The sequence below is a fragment of the Cheilinus undulatus genome, linkage group 2, assembly GCF_018320785.1.
Source record: "Cheilinus undulatus linkage group 2, ASM1832078v1, whole genome shotgun sequence".
NCBI classification, from domain to species: Eukaryota; Metazoa; Chordata; class Actinopteri; order Labriformes; family Labridae; genus Cheilinus; species Cheilinus undulatus.
Genome location: NC_054866.1, coordinates 24,147,973 through 24,162,993, shown reverse-complemented (window position 1 = coordinate 24,162,993; position 15,021 = coordinate 24,147,973). Strand labels below are relative to the sequence as shown.

The 15,021-nt window shown below is 39.2% G+C and overlaps 1 protein-coding gene across 1 annotated transcript in view; it reads left to right on the top strand.

Moving 5' to 3' along the window:
• Positions 1 to 13,115, top strand: part of stard10 (StAR-related lipid transfer (START) domain containing 10) — a 29,055-nt gene extending 15,940 nt beyond the window's left edge. The window contains exons 2-6 of the mRNA XM_041795893.1: positions 4,708 to 4,855; positions 4,997 to 5,100; positions 8,935 to 9,052; positions 9,567 to 9,619; positions 11,999 to 13,115. Coding sequence (XP_041651827.1) covers positions 4,708 to 4,855; positions 4,997 to 5,100; positions 8,935 to 9,052; positions 9,567 to 9,619; positions 11,999 to 12,205 — 630 coding nt within the window. The 3' untranslated portion in view covers positions 12,206 to 13,115. The remainder of the gene's footprint in view (positions 1 to 4,707; positions 4,856 to 4,996; positions 5,101 to 8,934; positions 9,053 to 9,566; positions 9,620 to 11,998) is intronic.
• The last annotated feature ends 1,906 nt before the right edge of the window (positions 13,116 to 15,021 follow it).

Below are 15,021 nucleotides of genomic sequence, written 5' to 3'. Positions count from 1 at the left end.
AGCACCCAGAGGAGTAAACGAAGAGACGTGATAGGTTTCAAGGAAGAGGTAGTGGCAGAAAGAGAACAAAGCAGACGAGACAGGGTACGATGGAGCAAATGGGTTGTGGGTGGATGTGTAGGGGGCATAGCATAAAGAGAAAAACACCCTCCAAATGTACACCTTTTGTTTCCCCCTTTTTTTTTCTTTTTTCTTTTTTTTTTTACCTTTACCCCTCTCCATCTCCTTGCTTCATCTGTTGGCTTCACTGAATCAGTGTGTAATAGAATTATGGACACGTGTACTTAACTGGCTGTTTATCTTCATCCTACTCTGGACGTCACTTTGCTTCCCACTGTTCTTTTTTTTTAACCTCTTTATTTGCATTTCCTTCCTCATACTTCTCATGTTTCATTTTGTCTATGGTTACAAAACATTCTTCATTCTGCCTCACCTCTTCTGACCTTTATCATTGTGTCCAAACATAGAATGATACTGATAATGGTCAACTGTCAATATTTGCTTATGGTTGCTTTTCATTTTCATTGCTTTTTAAATGTGACTTTGGTACAGTTAAAGTATGCTTAATTTAAAATGATCCTTTGATGCGTTACAGTGTCCAAAATATTTGTGAAGGTGTTAAGAGTGCTCTTTAACAGACTGGTATGGTGTAGTTTAGGTAGCGCAGTATCATCACTATTCTCACTGAAACATTCACTTGGCTTGTTCTTGGAAAGACATGAGCACTTCGAGTGGTTTCATCAACAAAGTGCAAGTTAATCACATTGTGGCAATATTATAATTTGAAGTTTGAAGGTTCGTATTCTATTATTTTGTCATACATGCAGTCGTTTGCTACAAAGCTGACATGACACCAAGAATTTAACTTGTCGAACAAGTTTTTCATTTTCATAGAACACACTAGGAGAATGAAGACTATACAAACTATAGTGTCTTCTACCATCTTGGCTTTTGAGGAAAAATTAGCAAGTTTAAACACATCAAATTTAAACAGCCATTCCATTAGGCACCTGCAATACTTCAGGGTTTTGACAAGGCATTTTATTAAGTAATAACTGTTTTTAAATCTTCATATTTCATACAGAGTAACACCTCACAAAGTCTGTTTCCTCTGATAATATTTTAGAATTGACCAACCTCAATGGCTAGAGGAAGAATGCCAGATTTAAGCAGTGCAACCAAGGATCTTTGACTTCTAGATAAATGAGAGGCCACACTTGGACATGAAATTCTGTTTACTCAGTGCACATGTCCTTAGTTTTGGTTTATTATACACTCACCAGCCACTTTATTAGGTACACCTTGCTAGTTCTGAGTTGGACCCCCTTTTGCCTTCAGAACTGCCTTAATTCTTTTTGGCATAGTTTCAATAAGGTGTTGGAAACATTCCTCAGAGATTTTGGTCCATATTGATAGCATCACGCAGTTGCTGCAGTTTTGTCGAATGCACATCCATAATGCGAATCTCCTGTTCCACTGAAAAAACTCAGACTAGCCCGTCTGGCACCAACAACCATGCTACATTCAGAGTCACTTAAATCCCCTTTCTTCCCCATTCTGATGCTCGGCCTGACCAGTTAACATAATTGTGCTGACCACATTGACCATACTGTGACATTCGCCTGTTCTTATTTGTCTGTTCCCTTATGGTAGTGTATTTATTTGCTTTCTGCAACACGTCTAGTCTGCCTTGGCCTCAGTGAAAGTTGTGTGTGTTAGAAGTATGTCATTATAGGATGTAATTTCAAGTTAGCCCTTTCACCTCCTTTGTCTGAACTCGTGCTAAAGGGGGATCTCAAACTATCTTTCCATACCATGCATAGGCTGGGCTGACCCTCAAAGTCTAATTTCTTTGACTGGTTTGAGTTCTTTGTACTGTGCTCAAGCATGGTGCACTTCTTTTCCTTGGCATGGATGGAAGAGGTGAGCTTCTGCACTCAAGCACAGATAGTATGACTGTTGTTTACACCCTGTGAGATTATGGTTGTATCCGAGGGCCTTAGAAATCAAATTATTGAAACAGCAGTCAAGCTGCAGCAGGAGAGCATACATAGCTTTTTGCAAACACTGACATAGTTCCAGATTTAGTTTGGAGGTAGTGGAATAACAAGTCTTGCAAAAGTGAGAACTAGGAGTTGTAATGCTATTCTCAGCATTGTCTTTCATTTCCTCCTCTGTAGAACTGAAGACAAAGGATATGCTCCTTATGATCTTTGTTAAAATTGAGTTGCACTACCATTATTTTGTTGGTCATAATCGGATCTGAAGTAGGCTCTAAGGATGGGAAAGTTGGATCCTCTAGTTCTTGTTTAAGTAGCAAAATTAAGACTACTAATATGCTAAAAGGAGGTGGTACATGGTAAAACCAAACCGTAACGAATAGTGGACAAAAAACCAAACATTGTAAACACTCTACCTGCTTAAGTGTAGCATGTAAATTCATTGTTGAACCATGTTAGTGTAATGATCACTGAATAAAACCTCAGAAAGCTGCATCTGTCACTGTAGAGTCAAGCATTATTTTGATTTAAGGACAAAAAAATGGATGATGCAGATCCATCATGAACACTTCAAATGGCCAGGTTTTACGTGACAAGTGCTTTAAATGTAACACGAGATGAAATCTAAACAGATGTACAGACAAATGTAGAGTGAAGTTGGTGATCATTTTCTTCAAATGAAGCCCTTGGGGAACAGGCAGGAGAAGATGAAGCAGATTGAGCTATAAACCCTCTGGACTGATTCATAATGGGAGCTAAAATCATCTGAGACAGACAACTACCCTCAGCCCATTTCCGTCTCATTCATTCTTCTTCTCTTACTCTGCTTTTTTTCTTCATCGCTCTGTGCTACTCACTTGTTCTCAGTGTTTCTTTGTGTCACTCATCATCTTTTGTCATTATCTGTCTTTTTTCTTCACGACTCTCTCTTCTCACTCTCCATATTGTTATTATTAAGACTAATCCCCCCTGGCAGTTGTAACTGTAGTAACAGCTTTTCCCTGGGGCTGCCTGCACCACCGTTTCTAGACTGGCTTATGTGAAGTGTCAGACTACACTCTACTTCTCTGCTTCAAACCTGACATAGGCAGGAGTCCCCGGAGGTTTTATTAATAAAATGTGACATTAGTGAATAGAAGTTGTGTCGACTCAACAAGAAGGTATTTAAAGAAACAGTGTGTTGCTTTTTCACCTCAGAATAATAGTTTGAAAGTCAATCTAACTGTAAACTAACTTCCAAAAGGGGGAATGGTATCCACCCTATTTCCTGAGTGTCCAGTCGGTTCCTCTAAGCACTAAGTAACTTTGGGAGGAGACTGTAGTTCTCTCCTAAGAAGTGCCCATGCCTGTACAGCACTAGTTCACACACCAGCTAAAAAGAAGCCAGTTACCCCATATCACCACTATTTTGACAGAGAAGTTAAGGCACAGATGAGAGATTAAGAGACAAGATTATGGTAACAGATGACGTAACATGGCTATGCCGTTATCAGTGTCATCGCTGTGTCATGTTTACTGGATGCTGAAACTTATCTAGACTGAATTTATGCTACAGTATTTCATACAAATGCCTAAATTAATCCATCTTACACCAAAAAATATCTCTTTCAGGCAGCCATGTTAGAGTTAAGAGGGAGCTTTTGACTGGGATTGTGGACCTAAAAAGATAGAAGATGATTATAATTAGTTTAACCAACTCTGGTGCTGACTACAAAGAGATCTGAATAACACTGTTAATTTAGCTAATTGCATGCATCCCTACCTTGTCCATAGACATTGTAGCACTGTTTCACCACTGCATAGTTGCACTCAGAGACCTTCAGTTAGCACCAAAGTGCACCAAACCAAATTCCTACTGATTGTTGCTTTGATAAAATTGAAACCCTTTGTGATGCATGCTTTTAAATGTGTACTTCTAACTTCTTTAAAAGATTGTTGTAGATTTTGGATATGAGGAGGCCTATTTTCCTACATTTTTAATTATTTTAAAGTTGAATCTCATGTCTCTCTTGTCTTTGTAACTGTTTTTTTCTTCATTTTTCTGTCAGGAAGCATACAGACATTTGTATCCTTTTAAAATCTACCGCTCTCACAGTTCGACAGACTGTGAATGTTTTAGTCTGTCTCCTCATGACTCTACTGACTGTTGTTTCCCATTTAACAGCTCTGATCCAGTAATGACGCAATGTGATCTGAGGCTGACTCTTGATGCTCCCAGTGATAATCTTTTCTCTTAAACACTTCGTGCTCTCTGACGCTGACAGTTTCTGACCATCTAATGCCTGATCATTTACATGCCAGTTGTCATATCTGTGTGGGTGTTTCTTTTAATTTGAATGCAGGATCCCTTAACTCTAGTATATTCACACAGGCAAATCAGAACACATGTTAGAGTTGAGTTTTGGACTTAAATTTGTTTTATAAGGGTTTGTTTTTTGTCTTACACTCCCCTTTTCAATATGAAAAGCTATACTCTACTCAAAAAAGGCTTGTCTCTTTACTGAGTATTTACAGGTTGCAGCATCATTGAAATCGACTTGATTTCAATGCTTTAAAACTTGCAATAAATTGGGCTTTAAGAAAGTAAAGCATCAGTGGAGTAGCATGAGTTATTCAGGGAAAATGTATGCCTAAAAAATCTCTCACTTTTAAGTTGTGTACATTTTTTCAGAGCTTTAAGAAAAATGTGTTTGTGACTCTTTCTCAGTGTCAGATGGTGTGTAAGGATGTGTCCGCTGAGATCATGTATGATGTCCTCCATGACATCGAATACCGAAAGGAATGGGACAAAAACGTCATCGAGACCTTTGACATCGGGAAACTAACAGTCAACGCGGATGTTGGGTACTACTCATGTATGTACAAGCTCATCTGTTAGCATTCAGTGTTTACAGAAGCATTCATTTGTTACTAATATGATCTGGGGCTGTGAGAGAAAGAAGGGATGCACTTGAAGCACACATTCGCGCAAACAATTTTGTCCCATTTGCTTACAGGGAAATGTCCGGGACCTCTTCGGGACCGCGATGTCATCACGCTTCGCTCCTGGCTGTCGTTAGGGAAAGATTACATCATCATGAATTATTCTGTCAAACATCCCGTGAGTATTCACACACATACACTGGACCTACACATGCTTCACTGGGGCTCTGCTCATTCATCCCTCTTTAACACTGTCAACTGTATTCAAAGGTGCATTGTGGCTCATTTAGAAATGAGCACACGTTAGAGGAGCTATCATGGTTTATCCGGTTTAGCAGGCTTAAGGGTGTTGTATGAAAAGAAATCCTTAAATATTTGTGGAAAGTCGTCAGTGCAAAGCTCTCTGTGTTTGCGTCTGTCATTTAAAACATCTACCATCTCCGATGTCAACATTTCATCCAGAAACTACAGAGTGTCTGGCATCTCTCCAAAGAGAGAGCACTTTTTGAAGCTTTCACCTGTGCGATCGATGCACTGAGCACTGGAACTGCTTCACTTCAAGTGTGGGACAGTTAATCTGACTCAGTTGACTACATTGTGTTTGCTCTCATGCCTTTTAAGAACATGATGGATTTGAACGCTGAAGGGCAGTCAAATAAATGGCCTGATTAGAGAACCCGAGACTGTGTGAGTGACTTTCAGTTTGGACTTAGTCCCAAATCCTCAGCCTGAAGTTTGGCTCATTTTCTGCCTTTCTTGTCCAGCTGGAGGGAGAGGTCAAGATTCGTTGTGTTTAAAGATTTATAACCATCACCTCACTTTAGGGCTGCTACAATCAGTTAATTCTATTATGAAATTATCTACTAGGTTATTTCAATGCATGTTTTAATGTTAGAAAATGGAATAATTCATTTCAGGGGGCTAGTAAATAATTGTCTTGCTAACCGTTTAAAAAAGAAGCTGCTAGAATCCCAGAAATCTGCATTTTTGAAGAAATTGTCCATCTATATAGTTTTTCCAAAATATTTTTATTAGTTAGAACAATAATTGTCAAGCAGAAATTCTTCAATCCTCTTTTTTCATGCGTCATGTTCCTCCACTATTACTTTTCTGTCCGTCTCCTGGTTTCTTTTTCCCTCTCTTTGTCTCTTGCAACAATAATGTTTACAGAAAGATAAGACCTCTCATGTGACTTTGAGCTGTTGACTTTCACCTCCCCTTCCGCATTCCTGAATCAGTTAGTGGTTACGAACATAATAAATGCTGTGTGGGTGTGTGTTTGTCTTTTATGTATGTGTGTATGACTGTGTGTGATTAACTAAGGCCACTCTTGATCATTAGTAGATTCTGAGTGCTTGACCTGTACTTTGCAGCATAGGGGGATATGTTGTGGAGTTCTTGTGCACCATCAAGAGTCAGTCCACTTGTACAATATGTGACACTAAATTCAAAAGTACTCTTTCAGTGGATAACAAAAATCATACATTCAGGACTGTCATCAATCAGTAAAATCCAGTTGCTGCTCCCCCTGTTGAAGCGGTCATTTGTTCTAATGTAAAACTTGCCACAGTGCAGGTTTTTTAAGGAGTCTTAACTGCACTTACAAGAGAAGTCTTTGTGCTTTTAAGAGGGTTTTGAGCAATTACCTATATGCTTTATATTTTACTCTACCTACCTTTTACCAGCAGTGGCACCATGTCACCCTGAATGAGTGCCAGTCTAAAGGCTTATTTGCTGTTTCATTGCTTAACTCCACAATAAAATATTACAGCAACTATTGACTTAAAGATTTTATGTTTTCTCCATGGTCAAAAGAGGATTACATAAATTGTATATCTAACTGAAGCATCACACCAACTATACATTTGGCAAGGGCTAATTGTTTAGAAATCCAGGGGGATTGCGCAATAAGCCTTTGTAAATTTTTGGATCTTGTGACTTTTCAGGTTGTGGTAATATTTGGTTAAATTTATGTTTATCAAATGCTCTGCAAAATTCAAAATTGTTTGTGCTTCCACCAGTCTCAACTCAGCTTTGGCTCAGTGGTGCAGTAATATGCACCTTTGGCTTGCTAAATAATGATGGTGAACAAAATGAATTCTATACCTGCTGTTTCACACATCATCATAATTATGTTGTTAACATGCTACCATGGATTCACCTGCATTGATCTTGTAGCATGCTAAGTGTAACTAAAGCCTAATGGTGGCAATAGCTTGACTGTGGGTCATCTTCTTTGAATATTTGTCGAATTAATAAAATGTTTTTAAAAAATGACAGCTGCAAAATACCAGAGCCCACAGGAAGGACATAGTAAAATATACTTTCCTGATAGTGTAAATAAAGAGCAAGCTAAGTATCTGAACCAATTGACTGACCCTGACTTCAAATCATAAGATATTAAGTTTTTATGATGTCCAGTTGAACTCTATTCAACCTGTAACTCCTCCTACATCAGAGCCCTCTCAATTATCTGTAATTGTTTTTTCTGAAATCTACACTTTGAATGATTATTGAAACATGAGTCAAATATCAGGGATGAAATAAAGCAGCTATTGAAGTTCCTCTCTGTGAAAAGCTTCTCGAGCAGACTGCTGCTCTGTGTGCTTCTTGAGTGAGCCGCAGTGTGCCTGTCCCAGTTAGCAGAGGCTAACCAGCACTGTTCCATCATCATGAATAATTATCCTTAGATATATAGTCAAACGAGCCAGCAGAGGAATAGTGGGCTGGAGGAAAATCAGAGTGAGAGGCAACAGAAAACACTCTGATACTAGCCCTGCACGACTTATGTTTATGGTAAGATAGATAAGAAACCTGAAGTAAAGATTTTCGTTTTTTTAAGATGTATGTCTGCTTGTGGATGCAAAAGTTTTGTATTTACATAACTGTGACTGCCTTAGTTACTGAATGTATACTAATCATTTACATAATAGATTTATTAAATCTGGAGCAAACATTATAACATGAATGATGATAATGAAGGGCTTCTTGTCTTGTTCACGGCTGATAGTCAGAGAGAGGCCGGCTGCAGGCTACCTACCTCTATGATGGTCACTCTCACAAACTGTCTCAGACTACATACCTCAGAAAGGAACATAGTTTGCATAGGTCATAGTTTGCTAACGTATTGCCAATTAAGGATTCTTTTTTTATAATTCAACTTTATTCATAAACAAGTCTGGCAGTTACAGTCATGAAATAACCACATTGAAAACATTACAGACAAAGAAACATTTCATAAAAGAAACGGAGAAACACGCCAGAGGTCTAATCCAGGAATAAACTATGTGTAAACCAATTTTAAAAGTAGTCACACAAACGGTGGCTCGCTTTAGCTTCATTAGCTTTAGCTAAAGCTAACGTAACTCTGTTAACTACATGATTAATGTTACTACATTAGCCACTGTGGCTAAGTTAGCTTTAGCAACTGATCTTTAGCAAATGCAGCTACATAGATAACATGCCTACATAGCTTACATAGCCGCTTTGTGAGCTTAGTTTAAGCTATGTTGGGTAGGTAGCTTTCTTATCCATAGCAATGTGAGCTTTGGAAAACCTAGTTAAACTTTTGTTAGCTACACCGACAGCATAGATACATAGCTAATGTAGCTACTTTGTGAGCCTAGTTTTAGCTACGCAACTAGCTACATAGCTTTTACAGCTAGTGGAGCTACGTGAGCTGCGCTTATTGTGTGAGAATGTTTTTATGGAGGACAAGCTTTTTTCCTGTTTACTCTGCTTTATTTAACATTTTGTATTTTGGTTTTGCAGGTCAGGTTTTTCACTGTTGGAATCCTAACCATTACCTTAACCCTTATCCTAACCCTAAATGGAACTTAAATCTGATTTTATTTTGAAAGTTTTAGCCTGTATATCCATTCTGAGATATGTGGTGTGTTGGATGAACGGTCTATGAGAGTGGCCTTCAGAGATGATTGGGCTGCAGTCAGACCGTTTTGGAATCAGCCAAGTTGTAACTGAGGATGATATCAATTTTGTGCTGTCTCCACAGAAATACCCTCCTAAAAAGGAAATGGTGAGAGCTGTGTCCATTCAGACAGGCTATCTAATCCAGTGCCAGAGTCCCAAAAGCTGCACTCTCACTTACCTGGCCCAAGTAGATCCACGGGGTAACTACACACATACATGCACACAAAAGGCAACAGAGAAAAACATAAAGGTACAAAGGCACACAATTTCTCCCAGGTGCTTGACACACACTCAAAGTTCTAATGAATGATTCATTCTCCTGCCTTTATGTCCAAATGTGTCACCATAGAAACCATATGAAGGACAGAGTCTATTTCATTCCACTGCCTCTCTCTCTTTCTCGCTCTCTCTCTCCCTGTCCTCTTTGCTCCTCTGTTCCTTCTCTCTTTTTAATAATCAGGCTTTTATCTTATACTCCTTTTTATCAAACACTTTCCTGCCACTCGCTTAATTTAAGTGTAGTGTCTATAGTGTAACTCTCTTGACCACTTAAGAATGTTACAAAACGTCTTTTTGGTCCTTGATGTCATGATACAGCAAAATCTCTATCCCGCTATTTAATTTCCCATCATCATTTCAATCTTCAACTCTTCTTCACCCTCCCTTTCATTTTTACTCTTTTCTTTCCTTTAACTTGTCTTTTTTTATATACAGGTTCATTACCAAAGTGGGTTGTCAACAAGTCCTCCCTCATCTTTGCTCCTCGTGTAAGTCATTTGCAGATGAACAGGGATGCTTTGACTGTGTTTAATGATGTGTTTGCCCAAAGACATTGTGCATAGAAGTTACAAACAGCAGGATAGTCAAGATTAAGAATATTGAGCTTGAAACCATGCAAAAGTTCTCATGTAAACATACTTGAAGCACTGTTAGCTGTATTTGTTTTCTTGTTTGAGGCCTGTACATGTCTGATGAAATAGGGCAAAGATTCTCTAGGGAGCACTTTGATTTGAAGAATTCCCAGGATTATGGCCATATAAATATAAAACTAAGGGAGGCATATAAATCCCACTTAAAATAAACATTTTGATGTCTTCACACTATAAATCCAAGTCTTTTGGGTCAAAGTTTCATTGAAAAATGTTGAACTTTCCAGATTATAAGTACTTATGCTGACTGATAATTAAAATTAATCATATTTAATCCCACCGTTGATGCTTAATTTTTCCAAGTGGGTCCTAGGGTGGCTTTGCTTTTTTTAGATACCAGAAGGGTGGGCCCTTAGGAAGAAAGGTTGAGAACCACTGGATAATAGAATAATACATATTGGGCCAGATCTACTAAAGGTTTGCATGTATAAAAACGTCTGCAATGAGTTTGCACACGCAAAAAAAGTACAAACTGATTTACTATCAGTGCGCACTAAGGGTTGCGTCTTTCAAAGGTGCAAAATAGCGCAGTTGCATCCAGTTAGTACGTTCACCGCAATGAATATGCAATATTGGGCTTTTACATGCAACTGGCGTGTACTGGGAGGAGAAAATGTAAATATATTATTTTAGCGCATGCAAAGTGATTTATCAAACCTGAAAGCAATTTTGCTCATAGAAACTGTGTCTATATTTAACACATCTCGAAGGGAGGTGCAGACAGTTTGTATGCGTAATTGCGCGCACATGGTTGTTGTAGCAAGAAGGAGACATTGAAACAATGGAAGAATGCATTTTTCACTCTTGTGTGAACATTTTTGGAATTAATGAGCAAACAGTCATTAAAACATATCACCTATCCAGCCTTGCCATTTTGGAGCTTTTGGAGGAACTCAGAGCGGATTTGGAGCCAGCCACCAGGAGGAGTCACACAATACCTGCAATGACAAAACTCCTTGCAAGTTTACATTTTTTTGCAACTGGGTCATTCCAGTGTATGGAAGCTATCACAGCTGGGATCTCCTAGTCCTGCTTTTCTGACGTTCTGTGTGAAGTTCTAACGCTTAACTTTTCTCCAGCTAGCATTAAACACACACAAGGGGGGATTTTTAAGGAAAATAGAAAACCTCTTAAAGTAAAGAATATATCAAAATGCAGTAAACAACAATTCTGAACAAATATAATCAATAAATCTCTCAAGAGAACGTAATGAGTTTAAAGCGCAACAAAATTAAAGATTTTATCTCGGTCTTTATAATTTCATAATAAACCAAAAGTCCAAATCTAATGAAAACAGCAACCTAGTCCTAGTCCTAGTCCTTAGCACTTTTTAAGTGTCTTTAAAGTCTTTTTTAAATGTCTATGACTCACGTAAATGCAAAGGCAAAAGTCTGTAATCAACTAGTCTCCTCAGAAAAAAAACACAATAAATCCACACAGCAAAAACCCCCCAAAAACAAAAAATATGTGATCGACCGCTAATTACTGGTATACCAGGTACAAAATACAAAAAAAGACGATCTCACCCAACTCGAGGAAGCATAATCCAACAGGGAAAACTCTCTTTCTTCTTCCAGACTCCCCGAGGGCTTCTTTGCTGTAGCTCATTTAAGTGTTTATTGGCTTCATCGATCAACTCCTCTAATTCTCTAAGGTCGAATTTCATTTTGCGTGTTCGGTTCTAATGCTGCAAGCCATGAACCATGCAAAACCCTCATTTAAAAAGGCTTGTCTTTAACACGTTTGCACCTCTTGTCATTTTTTTTTTTAAGATTTATTTTTGGCTTTTTTGCCTTTATTTGATAGGACAGTGGATAGAGTTGTAAACAGGGAAGAGAGCAGGGAGAGACATGCAGGAAATAGTGCAACGGCCGGATTCGAACCCGGGTCGCCTGCGTATATGGCGTGCGCCTTAACCACTCAACTACCGGCGCGCCAGCACCTCTTGTCATTTGCACATTCACTCAGAGTAAATCACCCGCGGTCCAACCCCAAATGCAAGATTCTAGATTGCGCAAGCAAATCAGAACATGCAAATTGGGATCTTAGTAGTTCTGGCCCATAGGATGAATAAAAATGATGATGCACCTTTGGTTCTATGAGAACTGTTTTTAATTGCAGTGCATTAATCAAACATTATCAATAAAGTAATAATCCATTTAAAAAAGTTAACTTTTTTTCTTTTTGTTTGTTTATCTTTTTTTTGTCCCTTTTCAGGCCATGAAGAAGATCAAGAAAGCCTGTTTGAAGTATTCTAGCTGGAAGGAGAAGCACAACCCATGCTTCAAGCCATGGCTCTACCCTGAACAGAATACTTTAACCAGCATCCCACTCTCCGAGCTAAGCATCCAGCACGCCGAAAGCCTGGAGAATATTGATGAGAGCTCCCTGGCTGACTGCCAGGAGAGAGAGGACAGCGACTAACACACAGACACTCACACATGCAGTCATGTATTCATACACACACATACAATAATGCAGGGTTACATGCATGCCTGATACACATCCATAACTCCATCCTTGCATATGTGAGTCCACATGTGAATATGTGCGTTTATGAACATGCACACACATGCATACATGTTCATATAGCCACATATGTTGCATGTATGCAACATATACAGTTGCATACATGTATGAAAGCATTCATGCACACAGATAGACTCATACTTGACCAACTTAAACTCATACTTGCATACATAATGTATGATCACATCACATACAAACATCAAACATAGATGGCATTCACATTTACACATCCACTCACAAGGGGCAGCGAGATATATGTATTTATACAATTCAGTCAGCTATCACTCAATTGTACCTGAGAAGGGGCTGTAACTGTGGTGTTTTATGTTGGTCAGAGGGATGTCAAAGTTTTCTAATTTGGACCTATGCAGATTATTGTAGCAGAATCTATTTTCATTATGGTTTACGGTCAAATGTTTACAGTCTTACTTAACAATGCACAACTTGTCATTCAACATACATTGATTTATCCCCTTGTTTATTTCCATCATCAATCTGTTTCAAACCCTCATGTTAACTCTCTGCTGATTTGTACATTTATACATTAGTCTTGTACACACAGTTCATTGTCTCTCTGTCGCCCATTATGTGTCTCTATCACATTATTGTGTAAGCACACTATAAAAAAAAATACAGGTGTGCAGAAGGCAGCTGGAACCCCCAACCTAACCTGCAACCCCCTCATACACGAACACACAAACAGATTTTACACTCACACGAACTGTCTGCTCCTCAATTTGAGAGATATATGAATGTATGTAGAGTTTAAAAATTAAATACAGATTCCTACAGTTTTGGAATTACACCTGTGGTGTGAGTCGTTTATTCTGTACATGTTTGGGTGTTTTCTTGCATACCTTTGCTTGGTTGGGCTGATATTGAGTTTTAAGACTGACTGACCTGTTTAACTGGTTGATCTGCTGTTAATCTATTCGCACAATCTTTCAGAAGTACACAGACACAGATGGGCTTTGATTTCCAAAATGTCCAACCATGATTAGAACTGGGAAAACAACATATTGATAAACCATCTACTACTAACTGAAAAGTGTGTTTGTGTACATTTGTTTGAGTGCATCCATACAAATCTTGCCTGTGCAGTGGCCTAGATCAGAATTAGGAATCCCCCAATCTGTTGGCATGGCAACTCCTTGATCGACTCTGCAGCCAAAGGAGACAGGGAGACGAGAGCTTGCTTGTCACATAAGTTACTTATTGCAGTTATCTGCCCCCTCTTCAGTGTGTACCATTACTCTAAATAGAATGTATACTGTGAGAGAGAGCAATCACTGCATTTTCAGGTTCCCTGTGATCTGGCAATGGGATGTCATGAAACCAAAACTCCTACTGCATTTCACAAAATCAAAATGCCATCAGCCCGTCTTAGTAAGAGGAACTTTTCACTCTTCATTTCACATGAGTTCAAGTGTTTTTGCATGTCATTCTCTTCCCTGTTTCTCAACATCTGCGTCTATGCACCACCCAATGAAATATGAATGATAATGCAAAGAGTATGTGAGAGTTGCATGCCATGTGAAGCCATGGTCTTTCTATTTTCTCTCCTTCTCCATTGCCTGTTTATGCCTCTGCTCTTGCATCCATCCATCCTGAGCCATAATGAGGCCTTTTGCTTAGCCATCATTATGTGTGTGTCAAAGAAAAAGCTCTGGTGTCTGTTTGAACTGTGTCCCAGTGGCATCCCTGTATTGTCTTCCATCCTCCTCCACAGCAGGAGGAGACGTATGAGCAGCGTGACGGCCGGCATCCCTCACAGTGTGTGTGTGTCTCTGCATATGTGTCACACTGCCACCCCCACAGCAACCCGGCCCACCCGGGCTGGTATCCTGGTGATGACTCATCACCACCCCACCTCCTCTTCTCCTCTCCCTCCCTCACCATCTCTTGCTTTCTCTTGCCCCATTCTCATCTGTGCCTTATCCTTTTCTTAATTTTTGTCTTTTCTCTTTTGGTTTTTTTTTTGTTTTTTTTACATCTTTGATCTTCAGCATTTCATCAATCATCTCATCCAGGCTACTCTGATCCTCTTTCCCATCTTATTCCTTCCTCTTCTTATCTATTCCTCTACTTCATGTCAATCCTGTTTATCCAAACCATTTATTCTCCTGTTTATTCCCATCCAATCCCATTTTATCTCCTCTACTTGGATTGCTCCTTTTTCCACCTCCCTCTTTTTTGAACCTTTTTTTCGACTCCATGTTTTCCCCCGCACCAACTGTTTCTCTTACCACCTCCTTCTCCCCGTTTTCCTCCTTCTCAAATGATCTCTGCCACAGCTCCCTGATCTTTAGCCGAAGGTAAAAAGAAAAATGAGTAACACACATCAAATCACTGACTTGTCATAGACTCACTGTATTTTTCATCCAGACTCCAAAAGGCTAAAATATTACCCTTTTAATCATAAGGCCTTTGGGAATGGGGCCCCTGACTGTGACCTGAGGGTAAACAATATGGTGAATCACATATGTGGCACACAGAAACACAAAAGCCTGTAGAAAAGGCAAAAATACCTTTCAGCTCTGGGGAAAACAGGAGCAGCATGGCCACAAATGTGAGCTCTTGATTATTCATGTGAAGTTGCAAGTGGGACATATTCAGTTCAAAGGGTCTCCTGGTGCATGACAGTACAGTGTTTGAGGAAGGCAGAGGTTCACATTTGGTTTAGCTCCTATCTTTCACTGTTTTAGGCTGTC